The 24190-nt window shown below is 39.6% G+C and overlaps 1 protein-coding gene across 1 annotated transcript in view; it reads right to left on the bottom strand.

Annotated features, from left to right (window-relative positions):
- Positions 1 to 24190, bottom strand: part of LOC133091242 (zinc finger protein 791-like) — a 27357-nt gene continuing 3167 nt past the window's right edge. Inside the window, exons 2-6 of the mRNA XM_061190309.1 lie at positions 2609 to 2735; positions 2345 to 2405; positions 1740 to 1954; positions 435 to 1484; positions 1 to 185 (exon numbers count right to left, since the gene is read on the bottom strand). Coding sequence (XP_061046292.1) covers positions 1 to 185; positions 435 to 1484; positions 1740 to 1954; positions 2345 to 2405; positions 2609 to 2642 — 1545 coding nt within the window. The 5' untranslated portion in view covers positions 2643 to 2735. The remainder of the gene's footprint in view (positions 186 to 434; positions 1485 to 1739; positions 1955 to 2344; positions 2406 to 2608; positions 2736 to 24190) is intronic.

Here is a 24190-nt window from a genome sequence, read left to right on the forward strand (position 1 = left end):
TCATAAATTACTGTGATAAAAAAAGGCTTTCCCACATTCTTCACATTTATATGGTTTCTCTCCAGTGTGCAGTCTCATATGCCGTCGAATGCTTGACAGAGAAATGTAGGCTTTCCCACATTCCTGACATTGATAGGGTTTCTCTCCAGTGTGAGTTCTTTCATGCACTTGAACATAGGTGGAACTGAATGTTTTCCCACATATTTTACATTCATAGGGGTTTTCTCCAGTGTGGGTTCTTTCATGATTTTGAAGAGAACTGTGAGTACTAAATGCTTTAGAACATGTTTTACACACATACGGTTTCTCTCTAGTGTGAGTCCTTTCATGTCTTTGAGAAGAACTGGTAACAAACAATGCTTTCCCATATTGCTTAAATTCATAGGGCTTTTCTCCAGTGTGATTTCTTTCATGATTTTGTAAACCTTTTTGAGAACTAAAACTTAAACCACATTGTTTACATTGATAGGGTTTCTCTCCAGTGTGACTCCATTCATGGATTTTAAGAGAACTGGGATTAATGAACACTTTCTCACATTCTTTACATTTATAAGGTCCATCTCTAGTGTGTGTTATCATGTGATATTGGAAGGTTTTGTACCATGTATAGGTTTTCCCACATATTTTACACTCATAGGGTTTTTCTCCAGTATGGGTTCTTTCATGCATTTGGAAACCTTTTTGAGAACTAAAACTTTTACCACATTGTTTACATTGATAGGGTTTCTCCCCAGTGTGACTCTTTTCATGTATTTTTAGAGAACTAGGATTAAGGAATACTTTCTCACATTCTTCACATTTATAAGGTCCATCTCTAGTATGTGTTATCATGTGATATTGGAAGGTTTTGTGCCAGGTGAAGGCTTTCCCACATTCCTTACACTCATAGGGCTTTTCACCAGTGTGGGTTCTTTCATGATTTCGAAGAGATGTGGCACTACTCAATGCTTTAGAACATGTTTTACACACATATGGTTTCTCTCCAGTGTGATGCCATTTGTGCATTCGGAAGGAACTGAAATAACTGAAGCCTTTACCACACTGCTTACATTCATAGGGTTTCTCTCCTCTGTGACTCCTTTCATGTGCTCGAAAGGTTTGTTTACATCGAAAGGCTTTTCCACACTGTTTACACTGGTAAGGTTTCTCTCCAGTGTGACTCCTTTCATGGGTTCGAAGAGAACTGTGGTATCTGTAGGCTTTCTCACAGTGTTTACATTGATAGGGTTTCTCTCCTGTGTGAATTCTTTCATGTGTTTGAATGCTTTCATGACAACTAAAGGCTTTTCCACACTGTTTACATTCATAGGGTTTCTCTCCAGTGTGAGTTCTTCCATGTACTCGTAAGGAACAGTAATAACTGAAGGCTTTGCCACATTGTTTACATTGATAGGGTTTCTCTCCAGTGTGACTCCTTTCATGTATTTTAAGAGAACTGGGATTAATGAATACCTTCTCACATTCTTTACATTTATAAGGTCCATCTCCACTGTGTGTTATCATGTGTTTTTGAAAGGTTATGAGCCATGTGAAGGCTTTCCCACATGCCTTACACTTATAGGGTTTTTCTCCAGTATGAGTTCTTTCATGTTTTCGAAGACAACTGAGAGTACTCAATGCTTTGGAACATATTTTACATTCATACAGTTTCTCTCCAGTGTGACTTCTTTTGTGCATTAGGAAGGAAGTGAAATGATTAAAGGCTTTACCACAGTGCTTACATTTATATAGCTTGTCACCATATTTTTGACACTTTCCTGGTTCATGTTCAATATGATATTTCATGTGTCTAGTAAGGGATGAACGATCCATGAAGACTTTTCCACATGCACTGCATTCACATGGTTTTAATCCAGTAGTTTTCTTCTTCAGATTGAGAGATGGAATAAGGCTGACGTGTTCTCCACAGGAACTACTGTCTTTACATTCAGAGAGTCTCTCTACCATAGGACTTCTGTGAAAACTGAAAAGCACATTTCTAATGATTTCTTTATTGATCTTATATTTCTTGTATTTATTATGATTTATAGGAATAGTATAGGTTTTCCACCTTGTGTGAACTGTTAGAAATTGAATATACTGAATGTACTGCAATGGGACTTCACCTTTCCTACTATTAAAAGTGATATTCAAATATAGGGTTTATTAATAATATTTGCAAGTGAACTATTTTGCAAACACCTAACATTTATGTCACATTTAAGAAAATGTTTTTGGTAGAAATTTTCTAAGAAGAACCAAATTTGAAGAAGGGGCTATTTGTTTTGTTTGCTGGTTTTTAAAATTTCATAATTTACCAGGATTCTCACTTGAGACAATGCTTTGTATTGTGAGTGTGACATACCTTAGGTTTCCCCCCTGGTTTTTGTACTGATCTCCAATGTCATGATCTTCCCATGTTTTTCCTAAAATGCAGACCCAAAAAATTATTCCAAAATATTAGAAATTAATAAGAATTATTTGATTCTATGTCCATTGTTTAGGGTGACCAAGCCCAGTTGATATCCCAACATCCTCCCTTCCCCAATTCCACATCTTAGAACAATGTCAAGTAGCACAAAGCATTTGTTCTCTAATTGACTAGGTGAAAGAACGTCACCATCCTTACCTACTGAGGCCAGGTTCCAGAAGATTTCCTGCATCACATCTCTGTAGAGTTTCTTCTGTGAAGGATCCAGCAAAGCCCACTCCTCCAGGGTGAAGTTCACAACCACATCCTCAATAGCCAATGAGTCCTAAAACACCCAAAATATGTGTACAGTAAGATGCATGAGACTGACAGCACTAGACATCTATACTCCATTTACAGTAAGGTTACTTATGAATCTGTTGTTTCCAAAGAGTTATTCTATGACTTGATCATGAGAAACTTATTCTCTCCATGCTTCCTCGTAAATTTAACGGCATCATGAACACATGGAAATTATTTACACATTATTTCTGTGATCACATGATAACTTATATCTCATTAATGGTAGAGCCCACAGATTGCTGGGAAACGACAGAAATGCTATACAAGTGAAACAAATATCATTTTTAAAACATTGATTTTGTGTGAGAAAATTCTTTCACCTTCTCCCTTATTATCCACCATTTATAGCACTCCATGAGGAAGAGGGTCAAATCTGCATGAGTTTTCAATGAATGAGTCTCCTGAGGAGAACTGGAAGCTTTTCTTCCTAGTCCTATCACCAAACATGAGAGTCCAGGGGAACTGTAGAAATAAAACTTTTACCAAAGCCCAGCTGGCCCCACTGTTCCAAAGTCCTCCAGGCCTTTAGAAGTAATTAGATGCACCTGACTGAATGTAAATCTCTTTGTGAGGAAGCACTGCTTTTAAGTTGTGCAATAATGATCACAGACTGTGTTCTTCCCTTCTCTCTATGTATAACTTCATGCAGCTAGAAGGTTATTCTAAACTTAGAGCTCAGACCCGAGGAAAAAGGAATAACAACTTAGACCACAAAATCCCTCCACTCATGTGCCTCAGGGATTGTTCCAGCCAAACTGTAGAACACATACAGAGATAATAGCCAGAAAAGCTCTTTCTGATCAAACCCTGTTCCCTTGAGGAACAGGTTAAGAGCTACAGATTGCGAGCGAGTTCACTTAAGTTCATATGGGTTGATGGTGAATTTGTCCATGATTATAAAATATGTAAAGGTTTCATCAGTGGTTTCCTCCAAAACAACATACGATCTCCATTCTGCAATTGCAGGACCTAATGTTTCCTGAGCAGCCACGCTAGCTGCTGCCTGGCCAACTTACACTCTGGAATTTTTGAACCTAAAAGTTGTGATTTTCAATCTTACTAGAAGAGAATGAAAACATCTGAAAGTCTTCCTAGAGCCATGAGACCAATGACTTCAAAAGGCAAACTGGTGTCTCTGGAACTGGGAAAGAGAAAATAAAGACGGTTTGAAATATGCCACAAATATTCTGTTCTTAAGGCCTGTACTGAAAAAAAATGTTTCACCATAGTGTAATGCAAAGACAAAAGGAACAAAACAGATAGAACACACTATCCATAAACCCTAGCATAACTTTTTCTAACAGAAGATTAAAAACACACATAATGAAAATAACTGAAGGAAAAGAGAGATAGAAAGAAACGGAAGATGTAAGTAACAATCACTGAGATTTTTCTAAAATTAATGATAGACAGCAACTGTAGATCCATGAATCTCAGTGAACACTAAACACGAAAACACCTAAAAAGAAGACTAAAGTATATCATTAACTAGAGAAAAATCAAATGCAAAAATAATGTATTTTAAGAAGCCAGAGGGGGAAACAGACCTCAGGTATAGAGAAATTAGAATTAAACTGGACATCTTTTCAGAAAACAAACAAGCAAGAACACAGTGGATTGAAATGCTTAAAGTTCTGAAATTAAAACCACCCTAAGAATACTACATCAAGGACAATTATCCTTAAAAAACAAGGAAGAACTGAGGACTTTCTGAGACAAAAATTGAGGGAATTTGTCATTACTACATCTACTTTGAAACAAAATGTTCAAAATTCATAAGAAAGAATACAAATGATGAAGGTGGATTAGGAGAGGAATAAATAAACATCTTTAATATTATCATACATAACAGATAAGACTTTGTGTAAAATAATATTAGCAACAATGACACTGGTAATGAAAACCTTGTGGATAAGTAAGCTTAAGACAGGAGGGAATTGAGAATAGTGTGGTATGAGATACCTGTACAACCAATGAAGAGGTATAGTGTTACTTGACAGAAGACGTGGGCTAATTCTAAATATATACTAAAAACTCAAGGGCAACCACCAAAAAAAATTTTTTTAAATGTGTAACTGATAGGCTAAGAGAGGATTAAAATGAAGAATCAGGTAAAATGCTCAGTTAAAGCCAGAGAAGGTAGAAAAAAGGGGGAAGGCAAACGAAAGAAAGCACAAGGGCAACAAATAGAAACAGGAGAATGTGCGGTAGATATTAATCCAACTGATTAATCACCATTTCAATCATCAATGGTCTCAATACAAGTGAAAGACAAATACAGTAATATCAGAATTTAAAAACTAATTATATGTTGTCTACAAAAAACCTATTATAAACATGAAGACACAGGTAGATGAAAGGTAAAGGGATAGAGAAAAATGCACTATGCCAAAACTAATCAAAAAAAAGCTGGCATTGGTATATGAATTTCGGATAATGCAGATTTCAGCCCAAGGAAAACTCAGCGATAAAAAGGGGCTTTACATACGGACAAAAAGGTCCATTCTCCAAGAAGGTATAACAATCCTTCATGTGTACATACATAGCAACAAAGGGGCAAAGTACTTAAGGAAAGACATGAAGAAGGCAGGGAGGAATACATGAATCCATTATTATAATTGTACATGAACACCCCCTTATCACAAGCTATAAATTTCAGCAGGCAGAAAATCAGGAAGGACAGAGTTGAGCTGAACAAGCACTATGAAACAACTCAACTTAACTGTAACCTATGGAATGCTTTATGCAACAAGGGCAGAATACACATTCTTCTCAACTTTACATGGAACATTCACTAAGACAGAACACATTCTGGGATATGTAACATACCTTAACAAATCTGAAAGAAGAAAAACCATACAAACTATGCTCTTAGACCTCAAAGGCAATTAATCTAGATATCAATAACAGCAAGAGTTGGAAAACCTCTCAATACCTGGAGATTCAACAACACCCTTCAAAATAATACAGAAGGTCAAAGAAGTCTCAAGAAATATAAAATTTATTTTGAACTAAATGAAATGAAAACATAATGTGTCAAAGGATGTGGGATGCAGCAGAAGCAGTGCCTAGAGGGAAATTTATGCCATAAAACAAATACACTGGAAAAACACCAAGATGTGTAAACAATAACGTAAAAGCATGTACCTTAGGAAACGATAAAAAGAAGAGCATATGAAACACAAAGTAAACAGAATAAAAGAAATAATAAATACTAGAAAAAAAGTAAGGTAACTGTGGGATATCGATGGAGAAAAAAATTTTTAACTCTTGTTCTTTTTTTTTTTTTTTTTTAAATATTTATTTATTTATTTGGCTGCACCGGGTCTTAGTTGCAGTTCGTGGGATCTTCATTGCAGCATGTGGACTCTTAGCTGCAGCATGCATGTGGGATCTAGTTCCCTGACCAGGGATGGAACCCAGGCCCCCTGCATTGGGAGCAAGAAGCCTTAACCACTGGACCACCAGGGAATTCCCTAACTCTAGTTCTTTATCAAGATTAATAACATTAATAAATATCTAGTCAGGCTTCCCTGGTGGTGCAGCGGTTAAGAATCCGCCTGCCAATGCAGGGGACATGGGTTCGAGCCCTGGTCCGGGAAGATCCCACATGCCGCGGAGCAACTAAGCCCATGAGCCACAACTACTGAGCCCTCGTGTCACAACTACTGAAGCCCACGTGCCTAGAGCCCGTGCTCTGCAACAAGAGGAGCCACTGCAATAAGAAGCACACGTACCGCAACGAAGAGTAGCCCCTGCTCGCCGCAACTAGAGAAAGCCTGTGTGCAGCAACGAAGACCCAACACAGCCAAAAATAAATAAATAAATAAATTTATTAAAAAATAAATATATAAATTAAATAAATAAATAAATAAATAAATATCTAGTCAAGATAACTAAGAAAAGAAGGAAGACAAAAAGTACAAATATCAGAAAGGAACAAAGGGCGAAATGAAAATGAAAAAGAATTTGATAAAATCCAACATCCATTTATGAAAACAAACTACTAACAGAGGGAACTTTCACTTCCTGAGAATGAACATCTTCATGAATCCTGTAGCTAAATCTATAACATTTATTTGTATAACATGATTATCCCTGTGAAACATCTGAAAGAACCCACAATGAAAGAGATAGCTCCTGAAATCAATAAGAGACTGAGATTGAGGGTTAATCAGTTGCTTTCCTATAGACCCACACAAATGTATTCAACTGAACTTGGAGAAAGATGGCAAGGAAATTCAAATGAAAAGGGAACCTCTTAAACAAATAGCACTGGAAATAACATATATCCACATAAAACACATGCACACACACAGACACACAAAAATGAATGCAGACACAGGCCTTACACATTTCACAAAAATAACTCAAAACACATCATAGATCTCAATGTGAAATGCAAAAGTAATAAACTCCTAGAAAATAATACAGAAGGAAATGTAGGTGACTCTGGGCTTAGTGATGAATTTTGAAATATAACACCAAATGCAAGGTCTGTAAAAGAAAAAAGTATAATTTCACTTCACTGAAATGAAAACATTCCTGCTCTGAGAAAGAAAAGTGTTAAGAAAATGAAAAGACAAGTCAGAGAGTAGGAAAAATCTTTGCAAAACATTTATCTGATAAATGACTGGTATCCAACAGATGCAAAGAACTCTTAAAGCTCAACAGTAAGAAGAAAAACAACCTAATTAAAAATGGGCGGAGGGGCAAGATGGCGGAAGAATAAGACGCGGAGATCACCTTCCTCCCCACAGATACATGAGAAATACATCTACACGTGGAACTGCTCCTACAGAACACCCACTGAACGCTGGCAGAAGACGTCAGACCTCCCAAAAGGCAAGAAAATCCCCACGTACTTGGGTAGGGCAAAAGAAAAAAGAAATAACAGAGACAAAAGAATAGGGACGGGACCTGCACCAGTGGGAGGGAGCTGTGAAGGAGGAGAGGTTTCCACACACTAGGAAGCCCCTTCGTGGGCAGAGACTGCGGGTAGCAGAGGGGGGAAGCTTCAGAGCCACGGAGGAGAGCGCAGCCACAGTGGTGCGGAGGGCAAAGCGGAGAGATTCCCGCACAGAGGAGCGGTGCTGACCAGCACTCACCAGCCCAAGAGGCTTGTCTGCTCAGCCGCCAGGGCGGGCGGGGGCTGGGAGCTGGGGCTCGGGCTTCGGTGCTAGCCGGGAGGGAGTCCGGGAAAAAGACTGCAGCTGCCGTAGAGGCAAGAGACTTTTTCTTGCCTCTTTGTTTCGCGGCGCGCAAGGAGAGGGGATTCAGAGCGCCGCCTAAACGAGCTCCAGAGACGGGCGCGAGCCGCAGCTATCAGCGCGGATCCCACAGCAACAGGGACGCAGAGGGAAAAACGGAGAGATTCCCGCACAGAGGCTCGGCACCGAGCAGCACTCACCAGCCCGAGAGGCTTGTCTGCTCACCCGCCGGGGCGGGCGGGGGCTGGGAGCTGAGGCGCGGGCTTCGGTCAGATCCCAGGGAGAGGACTGGGGTTGGCTGCGTGAACACAGCCTGAAGGGGCTAGCGCACCACAACTAGCCGGGAGGGTGCCCGAGAAAAAGTCTGCAGCTGCCGAAGAGGCAAGAGACTTTTTCTTGCCTCTTTGTTTCGCGGCGTGCAAGGAGAGGGGATTCAGAGCGCCGCTTAAACGAACTCCAGAGACGGGAGCGAGCCGCGGCTATCAGCGCGGACCCCAGAGACGGGCATGAGACGCTAAGGCTGCTGCTGTCGCCACCAAAAAGCCTGTGGGCGAGCACAGGTCATTCTCCACACCGCCCCTCCCGGGAGCCTGTGCAGCCCTCCACGGCCAGGCTCCCGTAATCTGGGGACAACTTCCCTGGGAGAGCGCACGGCGCGCCTCAGGCTGCTGCAACGTCACGCCGGCTTCTGCCGCCGCAGGCTCGCCCCGCCTCCTCCATACCGCTCCCTCCCCCTGGCCTGACTGAGCCAGAGCCCCCGCATCAGCTGCTCCTTTAACCCCGTTCTGTCTGGGCGGGGAACAGACGCCCTCAGGCGACCTACATGCAGAGGCGGGTCCAAATCCAAAGCTGAACCCCGGGAGCTGTATGAACAAAGAAGAGAAAGGGAAATCTCTCCCAGCAGCCTCAGAAGCAGCGGATTAAAGCTCCACAAACAACTTGATGTGCCTGCATCTGTTGAATACCTGAATAGACAACGAATCATCCCAAATTTAGGAGGTGGACTTTGGGAGCAGGATATATTAACTTTTCCCCTTTTCCTTTTTTTGTGAGTGTATATGTGTATGCTTCTGGGTGAGATTTTGTCTGTATAGCTTTGCTCTCACCGTTAGTCCTAGGGTTAGGTCCGTCCTTTTTTTTTTTTTTTTTTTACTTAAAAAAATTTTTTTTCCCTAATAAATGTTTTCTTAATAATTTTTTCCTTATTTTCTATTTTTAAAAAAATTAAAAAAAAATTTTTAATAAGTTTTTTCATATTTTTTATTTTAAAAAATTAAAAAAAATTTTTTTCTTAATAAATTTTTTCTTAATAATTTTTTTCTTATTTTTAGTATAAAAAATTAATAAATCTATTTTTAAAAATTAAAAAAAGTTTTTTCTTAATAAATTTATTCTTAATAATTTTTTTTCTTATTTTTTATTATAATTGCTTTATTTTATTTTATTTTATCCTCTTTCTTTCTTTCTTTCCATTTTTTCTCCCTTTTATTCTGAGCCGTGTGGATGAAAGGCTCTTGGTGCTCCAGCCAGGCATCAGGGCTATGCCTCTGAGGTGGGAGAGCCAACTTCAGGACACTGGTCCACAAGAGACCTCCCAGCTCCACGTAATACCAAATGGCGAAAATCTCTCAGAGATCTCCATCTCAACATCAAGACCCAGCTTCACTCAATGACCAGCAAGCTACAGTGCTGGACACCCTATGCCAAACAACTAGCAAGACAGGAACACAGCCCCATCCATTAACAGAGAGGCTGCCTAAAATCATAATAAGGCCACAGACACCCCAAAACACACCACCAGACGTGGACGTGCCCACAAGCAAGACAAGATCCAGCCTCATCCACCAGAACACAGGCACTAGTTCCCTCCACCAGGAAACCTACACAACCCACTGAACCAACCTTAGCCACTGGGGACAGATACCAAAAACAACGGGAACTACGAACCTGCAGCCTGTGAAAAGGAGACCCCAAACACAGTAAGATAAGCGAAATGAGAAGACAGAAAAACACACAGCAGATGAAGGAGCAGGGTCAAAACACACCAGACCTAACAAATGAAGAGGAAATAGGTAGTTTACCTGAAAAAGAATTCAGAATAATGATAGTAAGGATGATCCAAAATCTTGGAAATAGAATAGACAAAATGCAAGAAACATTTAACAAGGACGTAGAAGAACTAAAGAGGAACCAAGCAACGATGAAAAGCACAATAAATGAAATTAAAAATACTCTAGATGGGATCAATAGCAGAATAACTGAGGCAGAAGAACGGATAAGTGACCTGGAAGATAAAATGGTGGAAATAACTACTGCAGAGCAGAATAAAGAAAAAAGAATGAAAAGAACTGAGGACAGTCTCAGAGACCTCTGGGACAACATTAAATGCACCAACATTCGAATTATAGGGGTCCCAGAAGAAGAAGAGAAAAAGAAAGGGACTGAGAAAATATTTGAAGAGATTATAGTTGAAAACTTCCCTAATATGGGAAAGGAAATAGATAATCAAGTCCTGGAAGCACAGAGAGTCCCATACAGGATAAATCCAAAGAGAAACACACCAAGACACATATTAATCAAACTATCAAAAATTAAATATAAAGAAAACATATTAAAAGCAGCAAGGGAAAAACAACAAATAACACACAAGGGCATCCCCATAAGGTTAACAGCTGATCTTTCAGCAGAAACTCTGCAAGCCAGAAGGGAGTGGCAGGATATACTTAAAGTGATGAAGGAGAAAAACCTACAACCAAGATTACTCTACCCAGCAAGGATCTCATTCAGATTTGATGGAGAAATTAAAACCTTTACAGACAAGCAAAAGCTGAGAGAGTTCAGCACCACCAAACCAGCTTTACAACAAATGCTAAAGGAACTTCTCTAGGCAAGAAACACAAGAGAAGGAAAACACCTACAATAACAAACCCAAAACATTTAAGAAAATGGGAATAGGAACATACATATCGATAATTACCTTAAATGTAAATGGATTAAATGCTCCCACCAAAAGACACAGACTGGCTGAATGGATACAAAAACAAGACCCATATATATGCTGTCTACAAGAGACCCACTTCAGACCTAGAGACACATACAGACTGAAAGTGAGGGGATGGAAAAAGATATTCCATGCAAATGGAAATCAAAAGAAAGCTGGAGTAGCAATTCTCATATCAGACAAAATAGACTTTAAAATAAAGACTATTACAAGAGACAAAGAAGGACACTATATAATGATCAAGGGATCGATCCAAGAGGAAGGTATAACAATTGTAAATATTTATGCACCCAACATAGGAGCACCTCAATACATAAGGCAAATACTAACAGCCATAAAAGGGGAAATCGACAGCAACACAATCATAGTAGGGGACTTTAACACCCCACTTTCACCGATGGACAGATCATCCAAAATGAAAATAAATAAGGAAACACAAGCTTTAAATGATACATTAAACAAGATGGACTTAATTGATATTTATAGGACATTCCACCCAAAAACAACAGAATACACATTTTTCTCAAGTGCTCATGGAACATTCTCCAGGATAGATCATATCTTGGGTCACAAATCAAGCCTTGGTAAATTTAAGAAAATTGAAATTGTATCAAGTATCTTTTCCGACCACAACGCTATGAGACTAGATATCAATTACAGGAAAAGATCTGTAAAAAATACAAACACATGGAGGCTACACAATACACTACTTAATAACGAAGTGATCACTGAAGAAATCAAAGGGGAAATCAAAAAATACCTAGAAACAAATGACAATGGAGACACGATGATCCAAAACCTATGGGATGCAGCAAAAGCAGTTCTAAGAGGGAAGTTTATAGCAATACAAGCCTACATCAAGAAACAGGAAACATCTCGAATAAACAACCTAACCTTGCACCTAAAGCAATTAGAGAAAGAAGAACAAAAAAACCCCAAAGCTAGCAGAAGGAAAGAAATCATAAAGATCAGGTCAGAAATAAATGAAAAAGAAATGAAGGAAACAATAGCAAAAATCAATGAAACTAAAAGCTGGTTCTTTGAGAAGATAAACAAAATTGATAAACCATTAGCCAGACTCATCAAGAGAAAAAGAGAGAAGACTCAAATTAATAGAATTAGAAATGAAAAAGGAGAAGTAACCACTGACACTGCAGAAATACAAACGATCATGAGAGATTACTACAAGCAACTGTATGCCAATAAAATGGACAACCTGGAAGAAATGGACAGATTCTTAGAAATGCACAACCTGCCAAGACTGAACCAGGAAGAAATAGAAAATATGAACAGACCAATCACAAGCACTGAAATTGAAACTGTGATTAAAAATCTTCCAACACACAAAAGCCCAGGACCAGATGGCTTCCCAGGCGAATTCTATCAAACATTTAGAGAAGAACTAACACCTATCCTTCTCAAACTCTTCCAAAATATTGCAGAGGGAGGAACACTCCCAAACTCATTCTACGAGGCCACCATCACCCTGATACCAAAACCAGACAAAGATGACACAAAGAAAGAAAACTACAGGCCAATATCACTGATGAACATAGATGCAAAAATCCTCAACAAAATACTAGCAAACAGAATCCAACAGCACATTAAAAGGATTATACACCATGATCAAGTGGGGTTTATTCCAGGAATGCAAGGATTCTTCAATATACGCAAATCAATCAACGTGATACATCATATTAACAAATTGAAGGAGAAAAACCATATGATCATCTCAATAGATGCAGAGAAAGCTTTCGACAAAATTCAACACCCATTTATGATAAAAGTCCTGCAGAAAGTAGGCATAGAGGGAACTTTCCTCAACATAATAAAGGCCGTATATGACAAACCCACAGCCAACATTGTCCTCAATGGTGAAAAACTGAAACCATTTCCACTAAGATCAGGAACAAGACAAGGTTGCCCACTCTCACCACTATTATTCAACATAGTTTTGGAAGTGTTAGCCACAGCAATCAGAGAAGAAAAAGAAATAAAAGGAATCCAAATCGGAAAAGAAGAAGTAAAGCTGTCACTGTTTGCAGATGACATGATACTATACATAGAGAATCCAAAAGATGCTACCAGAAAACTACTAGAGCTAATCAATGAATTTGGTAAAGTAGCAGGATACAAAATTAATGCACAGAAATCTCTTGCATTCCTGTATACTAATGATGAAAAATCTGAAAGTGAAATTAAGAAAACACTCCCGTTTACCATTGCAACAAAAAGAATAAAATATCTAGGAATAAACCTACCTAAGGAGACAAAAGACCTGTATGCAGAAAATTATAGGACACTGATGAAAGAAATTAAAGATGATACAAATAGATGGAGAGATATACCATGTTCTTGGATTGGAAGAATCAACATTGTGAAAATGACTCTGCTACCCAAAGCAATCTACAGATTCAATGCAATCCCTATCAAACTTCCACTGGCATTTTTCACAGAACTAGAACAAAAAATTTCACAATTTGTATGGAAACACAAAAGACCCCGAATAGCCAAAGCAATCTTGAGAACGAAAAATGGAGCTGGAGGAATCAGGCTCCCTGACTTCAGACTATATTACAAAGCTACAGTAATCAAGACAGTTTGGTACTGGCACAAAAACAGAAATATAGATCAATGGAACAGGATAGAAAGCCCAGAGATAAGCCCATGCACATATGGTCACCTTATCTTTGATAAAGGAGGCAAGCATATACAGTGGAGAAAAGACAGCCTCTTCAATAAGTGGTGCTGGGAAAATTGGACAGGTACATGTAAAAGTATGAAATTAGAACACTCCCTAACACCATACACAAAAATAAACTCAAAATGGATTAAAGACCTAAGTGTAAGGCCAGACACTATCAAACTCTTAGAGGAAAACATAGGCAGAACACTCTATGACATAAATCACAGCAAGATCCTTTTTGACCCAGCTCCTAGAGAAATGGAAATAAAAACAAAAATAAACAAATGGGACCTAATGAAACTTAAAAGCTTTTGCACAGCAAAGGAAACCATAAACAAGACCAAAAGACAACCCTCAGAATGGGAGAAAATATTTGCAAATGAAGCAACTGACAAAGGATTAATCTCCAAGATTTACAAGCAGCTCATGCAGCTCAATAACAAAAAAACAAACAACCCAGTCCAAAAATGGGCAGAAGACCTAAATAGACATTTCTCCAAAGAAGATATACAGATTGCAAACAGACACATGAAAGAATGCTCAACATCATTAATCATTAGAGAAATGCAAATCAAAACTACAATGAGGTATCATCTCACACCGGTCAGAATGGCCATCATCAAAAAATCTAGAAACAATAAATGCTGGAGAGGGTGTGGAGAAAAGGGAACACTCTTGCACTGTTGGTGGGAATGTAAATTGATACAGCCACTATGGAGAACAATATGGAGGTTCCTTAAAAAACTAAAAATAGAACTACCATACGACCCAGCAATCCCACTACTGGGCATATACCCTGAGAAAACCATAATTCAGAAAGAGTCATGTACCAAAATATTCATTGCAGCTTTGTTTACAATAGCCAGGACATGGAAGCAACCTAGGTGTCCATCATCGGATGAATGGATAAAGAAGATGTGGCACATATATACAATGGAATATTACTCAGTCATAAAAAGAAATGAAATGGAGGTGTTTGTAATGAGGTGGATGGAATTAGAGTCTGTCATACAGAGTGAAGTAAGTCAGAAAGAGAAAAAGAAATACAGTATGCTAACACATTTATATGGAATCTAAGGAAAAAAAAAAAAGGTCATGAAGAACCTAGTGGCAAGATGGGAATAAAGACACAGACCTACTAGAGAATGGACTTGAGGATATGGGGAGGGGGAGGGGTGAGATGTGACAGGGTGAGAGAGTGTCATGGACATATATACACTACCAAATGTAAAATAGATAGCTAGTGGGAAGCAGCCGCATAGCACAGGGAGATCAGCTCGGTGCTTTGTGACCACCTAGAAGTGGGATAGGGAGGGTGGGAGGGAGGGAGATGCAAGAGGGAAGAGATATGGGAACATATGTATATGTATAACTGATTCACTTTGTTATAAAGCAGAAGCTAACACACCATTGTAAAGCAATTATACTTCAATAAAGATGTTTTAAAAAAAAAAAAAAATGGGCAAAAGATCTGAACAAACAGCTCCCCAAGGAAGACACACCAAAAAGAAATATGCTACATGAAAACATACTCCACATCAAATGTCAATGGGAAATTGAGTAAACAACAACGAGGTATCACGACACACTTATAAATAGCTATAATTCAAAATACTCAGAACGGCAAATATTGGTGAAGATGCGAAGATAATCCTCATTCATTGCTGAGGTGAAAGGAAATTGGTACCCTAACAATGAAAGACAGAAGCTTTCTTTCAAAAAATATACTATTATGTATAGTAAGATTCAGCAATTACACTCCTTGCTATTTGTCCAAATGAATTCAAATCTTACGTTCACAGAAAACCTGTACACAAAAATCTGTAGAGGCTTTATTCATAATTGGCAAGAGTTAGAGTTAAGCAAGATATACTTCAAGAGTCTAATAAATAAATGATCAGTGCAATGAAATACTCTTTGGTGATAAAAAGAAATGAGGTATCAAGCCCTGAAAATACATGGAGGAAGCTTATATTGCTAAGTGAAAGAAGCCAATCTAACAAGGTTATATACTGTATGGTGCCAAGTATATGAGGTTCTGGAAAAAACAAAAGCATGAGACCGTAAAAAGATCTTTGGCTGTGAAGATTTTTGGCTTTGGTTTTAAAGGATTTGAGGGTCAGAGAAAGAGATGAATCAACAGGTTGAGCACAGAGTATTTTTACGTAAGTAAAATTACACTACATGTGCATAAATGATGGACACATTGTATATTTGCCAAATCCATACATTACATAACACAATACAAAAGGTCCACACTAATACAACCTGTGCACTTTTAATGCATCAGTATTGGTTCAGCAATTCTAACAAATGTAGCAGTCCTACAAGATTTAAAAAACAGTGAATACTGTACGGATGGAGAAGGGTTATGTGAGATCTCTCTATAATTTCTGTTCAATTCTTCTCTAACCCTAAAACTGATCTAAAAACGCTTAAGTCTACACCAAAAGAAGAAGACAGATCTGTACAGCTCACCCCTGAGGACTTCCTGATTTTTCCCTAGGTGTGATGAACCATGGGTGTGCTTATCTACCAAGGATGTCCCAATTGAGGGATGAAGGGCAGCAACTCTCCACTGAGTTCCAATACACCCTGACAATACCTCAGGGTGTACTGTCATCCTTAGTCTATGCACTTCCCCAGACCTGTGCATTCAGTTAATCCCAAGCAACTACCCAGGGAAACAAGGTGTTGGAGACAATAGCTCCTCCACCACCACAGCGTGTTTCAAAGGACTGTAGAAAGAAATGTCATCTCTCCACCGGAGGCATAAGCCAGAGGGCCAAGGTTTAGCTCCATCATATAACAAGTAGGTGTGAGTAGTCAGTCTGAGCTGACTGGGGTGGTCTTTCCAGTACCAAAGCCTTAACAGGCACCTCAGTGGAGCCCTCTATTTTTAAGAGATCCCAGTACATGGAGACAATTACAGCTTTAATAGCTTATTAAGATGGGACCTAGGCAGTGCCTTGCATCAGAAGCCTATGGTCAACTTAAGGCCCCCTCCAGAGAGCCTCCCATCACTGCCAGCAGGGTTAGAGGCCTCCTCATGACACTGACTGCTTTATAGAATTTAAGGAACTCAATTATGTTGGGTTTGAACTAATCTCTTTGCAGTGCCAAACTGAGACAGTGGGTGTTGTCCATCATAACCCAGAGGGTAAGGATCCTTGTTGTAATAGATGAAGGGGCAACAGCCTCTTAAAAGTTATTTTTAAAGTTTTGGTGAGGGCTTCCCTGGTGGCGCAGTGGTTGAGAATCTGCCTGCCAATGCAGGGGACACGGGTTCGAGCCCTGGTCTGGGAAAATCCCACATGCCGCGGAGCAACTAGGCCCGTGAGCCCAACTACTGAGCCTGCGCGTCTGGAGCCTGTGCTCCGCAACAAGAGAGGCCACGATAGTGAGAGGCCCGCGCACCGCGATGAAGAGTGGCCCCCAATTGCCGCAACTAGAGAAAGCCCTCGCACAGAAACGAAGACCCAACACAGCCAAAAATAAATAATAAATAAATAAATAAATAAATAAAAGTTTTGGTTAGCCTTCTGGAATCTCACCACCTACTGGCTGCCTTTCCCTGTCTCTTCTCTTTCACTTTCTCTGAAATAACGGCCCTTTAAGTAGTGACTGTCTTTTGGACTCACCTCATTCACAGGGTGTAATTCTCCTCCTACTCCCCCAGTCCTCCCCTCAACACTAATGTCTGGGCAAACCCAGCTTCAGTCACACCTTCCCTCTAAACACAGATAGGTTCCAGCTGAGACATCAACCCAGGACCACTGGAAGGAGGGCCCCATTCTCATACTCCTGCTCCCAAAGTACAAGGGATTAACAGAAACTGCCAACTCGGAGTTCTCCGTGTATACAACCCAGGCTTGGTGGGGTCAACAATGCAATACAGGGCAGCACAGGGCACCGGAGGAGACCGCAGCAAACAGCAGCTCACAGGGCAGGAGCCTCCAGGCTTTCTTATCAGCCCGTCCAGGTAAGAAGCACCAGGGGAAAAGGGAGGGGTAAGGCTTAACTTTCAGTAGTCAAACATCAAATATGCCGATCCCAAGTAATCATTCCAAGAACAAAAACTGTAAGAAAAACAGGCATTCGTACTGGATTGTTTGTGTATAAAGAAACACTAAAAGGATGACGAAGTAGTAATCAAAACTAGTTATCTGAGGGTGGCTGGAGTTAACAGCGGAAGAGTGGAGGAGGATATGCGGGCAGGGAGTCCTGAGATACTTTCCTCCCTTCGGAGTTTACACTTTTCTACAAAGGAAACGACTGCAAGATCTGATCCTTTAAACAGTAATGGATATAAACTTGTAATCCATAAAAAATGAAAACCTCTTTCAAACTAAAAGGACAAGGGACATTATAGTTGGTCTCTCTACTATAGTAAACAGAATGGTCCCTTAATGACCCTCCCCGTGGTCAACGCACAATCTGGAAGAGACACGGGGCTGCGGGTGCAGAGTTGCCCAGAGAGGCTCCGGGGTCGGGCTGAAGACGCCACCCGCATGGACCGGGTCCCGGCTGCCGGCTCAGCCCCCATGCTGCGAATCGGAGGGGACTGAGGTCCGCGCGGCGCTCCCGGTGGATTCAGGTCCGCAGACTCCGGAGTTAACCGCGAAGAGGCCGGTTCCGGGCGCTTCCGACCAGTCCCTCCGCCCCGTCTCCGCTCCCCGGGGCAGCACACTCGCCATTGCGAGGTTTCCTAGGTCTTCCTGCGTCCTTCCCTCGACTCCAACCACCAGAGCAGAACAGAAGAGACGGAAGCGCTACCAAACACCCTGAAGGGTAGGTAAGCCGCCAGCCCTACGCGGTGGGAAAAACCGACGTCCACGCCGGTGCGCCGCGTCGCCCCGCCCACCTGCCTCAGCGGCCTCCTGGTTGGACAGGTCCCAGTGCCACACCCCCTCATGCCTGAGTGACAGCCTGTGGGAGGAAGCCTGAGTCAGCGGAACCACTTTCCGCGGTTGGGCGGGGACCTGTCCCCGCCTGGCACGTTTGGTTTGTGGCAGAAATTTTTCCTTCCCCGGGATTGCCTCTGCTATCTTCCGCAGTTCCTCGTGCACTGGAATTCCTGATTCAGTTTCAAGACGGAGCAAGTACAGATAAGAGGATGGCTCCGGCCTGCCCTGCCTGGAACAAGGTTTTATGTCCACCAGGGCTCAAGGGCTTGGTGTAAGGCTGTATGGCCATTCGTGGAGCTGTGCTTCTTGTTAAGAAACGCAGACACTTAAATGTGAACTCACCGTCTGTAGTAAAGGGCCGGCTCCATTTTCATCTTTGGTCCTTGACAGCGCTGAACCGTCCACCCATCCCTGCCCCATCCCCACTCATTAAGTACTTAAGGTACCTAATCCCAGCGCACTTGGCTCTGGTAGGAGGTCTGAATCAGTCAGCTGGGTGCCAGGACAAATCTCAGTCAAACCACAGGCTGTGAGGTGTGTGCATTAACTTCTCAGGTGTACATTTTACATTGGAAGGAAATTTATTTTAGATCAGTGTTCCCTGTGTGCCTAGAAAACCTTGAAATGTCAACAGCTATAATATATATATAAGGCAATTGTGTTCCTATTTCCACTGACAGAAGAAAAACTATAAATTGTACTTAAAATTGGAATGCACCTAGAAACTCTTCCTGCCCCCCATCTTTATTGAAATATAACTAATAAAATTGCATCTAAAGATTAAAACATGATGATTCTGATACTTACACTGTATTGTACAATTGATATTTGCTGAGAGTGGATCTTAAGCATACTCACCATGCAAACAAAAATAAAGGTGACTGAGGTGATGGATGTGTTTAACCTGGAAAGTCTTATATCTTGAGGCAAGATCTTAGATCTTGAGGCAAGAGGAGAAAGTCCTCCTTCTTTCTGTTGGGCTCAGCTATCCTCATAGGGTGTGATAGCTTCCCAAGAGATTGAACTGCAAAACTCTTTTACATTGCAAAATACTTCATGCACTGATTTATTTGAACAGCTTTATGGAGATATAATGCACATACTTTAGAAGGCATCCATTAAGTGTACATTTTAATGGTTTCAGTATATTTGCAGATACACACAATTATCACAATTTTTGAGGATTTTTGTTACTTCAAAAAGAAACTCCTCCGCCCTTTAGCTATCACTGCTAATCTTCTTATCCTCCTCCTCCAATCCCCCAGCCTAAAAAACCACTACTCTTTCTATTTCCATATCTGCTCTTTCATTTTAAAAGAATTATATATGGCCTTTTGAAGGACTTCATTCACTCAGCATAATTTCTTCAAGAGACAACTATGCGTGAATATTTCCTTCGTTTTGTGTCAGAATAATATTCTACTGATTGGATAAAACATGTTGTGTTTATCTATTCACCTGTTAATGGACATTTGGATGTTTCTCCCTTTTGCTTACTATGAATCACATTACTATAAAATTCATATATGTTTTGATCAAACATGTGTTTTCATTTTCTTGAGCATGTACCTAGGTGGGATTGATGGGTCATTTGATAATTCTAGGTTTAATATTTGAGGATCTCCCAGACCTTTATCCAGAGCAGTTTCGCCATTTTATCTTCATTCCACCCCATATGAGAGTTCAAATTTCTCCATGTATCCTCGATAAAACTTATTGCCTCACTTTTTTTTTTTAACTTTTGGGTTTATTTATTTATTTATTTATTTATTTTATGGCTGTGTTGGGTCTTCGTTTCTGTGCGAGGGCTTTCTCCAGTTGCGGCAAGTGGGGGCCACTCTTCATCGCAGTGCGCGGGCCTCTCATTATCGCGACCTCTCTTGTTGCGGAGCACAGGCTCCAGACGCGCAGGCTCAGTAATTGTGGCTCACAGGCCTAGTTGCTCCGCGGCATGTGGGATCTTCCCAGACCAGGGCTCGAACCCATGTACCGTGCATTGGCAGGCAGATTCTCAACCACTGCGCCACCAGGGAAGCCCCGTGCCTCACTTTTTAATTTTAGCCATCCTAATTGTTGTCAAGTGGAATCTCACTGTGGTTTTGATTTGCATGTCCTTGATGACGAATGATATCCAGAATCTTTTCATATGCCCTTGAACATTTGTGTATTTTACTTGGAAAAAATGTGTATTCAGATCCTTTGCCATATTTAAATTGAATTATTTGATTTTTATAAATTATGTTATGTCCAGATATTTTCATTACAAGTTCCTTTTCAGATATAAGATTGGCAAAATTTTCTTCCATTCTGTGGGTTGTGTTTTCACTCTCTTGCCCTAAAAATTTTACTTACAATTGTAGTAATATACACATACCATAAAATGTACATGTTCACCATTTTTAAGTGTATAGTTCAGTACTATGTAATACATTGCCATTGTGAAACCAATCTCCAATTTTCATCTTCCACAAACATGTTGAGATAAACAAATAGACTGTCAGTTATTTCTCCAGCAAAATATGGGTTTATCCAGGACGAGCAAAGAATTGTAATTTGGGATCTGCAACCTTGGCATGCAAGATCCCTGGAGCAAGGAGAGGACTCTTTTAAAGAAGGGAAAAGGATGTTGGGAGGGCTATAGTAAACAAAGAATGATCTGAGCAAACTGAGGGTTCAAAGTACAGTGGCTTTTCATTGGCTGAGTTATGACAGTTTCTCATTGGCCAAGATCTTGAGGCAAGAGGAGAAAGTCCTCCTTTCTGTTGGGCTCCGCTATCCTCATAGGGTGTGATAGCTTCTCTTCTGGTCTATTTAATTTAGGTTTCTGTTTATTAATTTTTTACATCCATAAGGCAACAAGTCCTCATTCTCCCATTGCCCAGCCCCTGGCAAAAACTATTCTACTTTTTGTCTCTAGGAATTCAACAACTCTAGGTACCTCATACCAATGAAACCATACAGTGCCATTTCAACAGTGTTAAATATTCTGATCCAAGAAATTAGGATGTTTTCACATTTATCTCACATTCATTTATTTATGTTGACCATGCTTTGTAGTTTTCTGAGTATTCATTTTGTATTCCTTTTGCTAAATTTATTCCTAATTATTTTATTCCTTTTCATGTTATTAGAAGTTCATGTCTTAGTTTCATTATATCATTGCAAGTGTATAGAAATACACTAAAAAAAAATTATTATATTTTGATCTTGTATATTATCACTCTGCTGAACTCAATAATGAGTTCTAATACTTCTTTTAAAAATTCTTTAGTTTTTTCTGAATAGAAGATATCTCATCTGGAAATGGAAATAGTTTTTCATCTTCCTAACCAATCTTTAAGCATTTTATTGCCTTTTCTTGTATAATAGTTTTGGCTAAAATCTCTAGTACATTCTCAAACAGAAGTGGCAAGACCAGATATCCTTGTTTTGTTCCATATCTTCAGATGAAAGCATCCAATCTTTCACCATTAAAAATATTAGCTTTGGGTTTTCCACAGATGTTCATTATGAGGTTAAGAAATTTCTTTCTATTCCTGTTATTCTGAGTGTTTTAATCGTGGTGTATATCATAGGTGTATATCACTACAACCTTCCCTTTTACTACTCCTTATGCTGCATACAACTGTCCTTGTATATTTCTCCCCTGGTTTTTACTTAACACTAAATACCATGGAAAATATTTAATTTCCTCTGCTCTTTAATAAAAATTGAAGTTGTTACTTTTATTTTCCAGGCTTCCAGAAAATGTGCTGGAAGTCTAAGCATATGGAAATGAAACCTGTGAACAGCAAAATGCGCTGTGGGCTTTGTGGATCATCGAAACGAGGGGCGTCCTGCTTAAAGGAAAAAACATTAAAAATTTCCCATATCTCCTTTTATACTCAATTATGACATTACATGAAATGACACAAATTACCTAAATTAATAGGCCTCAGTTGAGTCATAACGGAAATATTAAAAATATTACATAGTATACTAAACAGTAAACTTATATATTATAACTGAGGTACTGCATGGTACCTCAGGAAATACATCAGTGTTTACATAACAAGTAGGAAAGGCAAAAACTGTTCCAAAGGACCAGGAGCTGGCCTGTATTCTTTGTAAGGCCAAGTCTTTTCCTGTTGAAAAGAAAAATGTCACACACCTCCTTCATCAAGGCACTCAGTGGCCATGAAGGACCAAGACATTTATATGGATATTTTGTAACACTACCTCTAAAAATGGTAAAAGATAAAAGTTCCAAATCATAAAAATGACCGGTACTTTCCTTTTCTTACTAATATGACTGACTGGAATGTCTTTTGAAAAAACTTTCGCTCTAATTCTCGTTTTTACCTTCTAGAAAACAACAATTATGATCACCAATGAGAGAAAAGTTTACCTCCTCACAGCATTCAATACAGAAAAACACCTTGCTTGCTTAAATAGCAATCATATCCTCTAACAAGAGTCAAAATCCTATAAGAAGTCCATTTCAGCATACTGTTGCTATTATACTTCACAGTCCTTTGCAGTCTGTGTTCATTCTTAATAAAATTCATTATACTCCCCTCTTTGACTACAGGTGTGATCCTATGGGTCAGTGGTGGAGGGCACTGAAAAGTTTTTACATTTTTGGTATTAAGAGTGAATGAGAAATTAATTTCAAATCAAAAATTTTAACTACAAAAAAAGGAAAATTTCTCTGAGAAAAAAATACTTGAACATGATTATACTAATGCAAAAATATAATGATTAAATGAAGAAAATTGCAAATTTATCTGAATATCCATAATTAAATGGGTATTTTAATATATATTCTGAGGAAAGAAAAACCACAGTATTTGTTAGCATACGAAAGCTTAGGAAAGAGTTGATAAAATCTCTCTCTGAAACAACTACAGAATTATTTCTTTCACTAAAAAATGAACATACTTTTAATCATGTACAATCAAACATAACTGAAAACAAAGAGGGATTATATTCAGCTACAAGTAACAGAAAGCACCCATACTTTTCCTGATATGAGGAAGGGGCTTATTCTCACATAGAAGGAGTGGGTCAAGGCAGCCACTGCACAATGCAGCAAACTCCCATGTCATTGTTTATCGCTGCACCATTGTGAATGTCATGGTGAATCAGGAAAACATACTCACTAGCAATGTTAACAGCATAAGGTGTTTCCTACACAAGTTAGACATGATGAAGCTATAATCTACAGAAGAGGGTAATAAAACAATACTCCAAATCACGAAATTCTGAATTATTTTCCAAGTGGACACAGGAGGCGTCACAGAAAAATTCAAACTCTAACAGATTTTGATGTAGAATTGTGAAGACATCAGAGGAAAACTACACTTCTGATAATAGAAATCAAACAGTTGGTGGTGGTTTTGAGGATACTCTTGAATACAAAAGCACAGAATCTGGAAAATAGGATGAAAGGTGGTGTCCTCAAACCTCCTAGGTATCTGTCTCTCTCCCAGCATGGTGGCTCCAAAATCTGAAGTATGCCTTCTTCTCATCTGCCTTTAAATTGCACACAGGTGACGCTACTGGTGAATTCTAACATGGAACCACGAAGGGGATAGATTGTGGAAAATTTAGGTCCTAATATTACTCACAGGCAGGATATCTCCAACTCTAGAT

This window comes from Eubalaena glacialis, chromosome 4 (genome assembly GCF_028564815.1).
Source record: "Eubalaena glacialis isolate mEubGla1 chromosome 4, mEubGla1.1.hap2.+ XY, whole genome shotgun sequence".
Classification (NCBI taxonomy): domain Eukaryota; kingdom Metazoa; phylum Chordata; class Mammalia; order Artiodactyla; family Balaenidae; genus Eubalaena; species Eubalaena glacialis.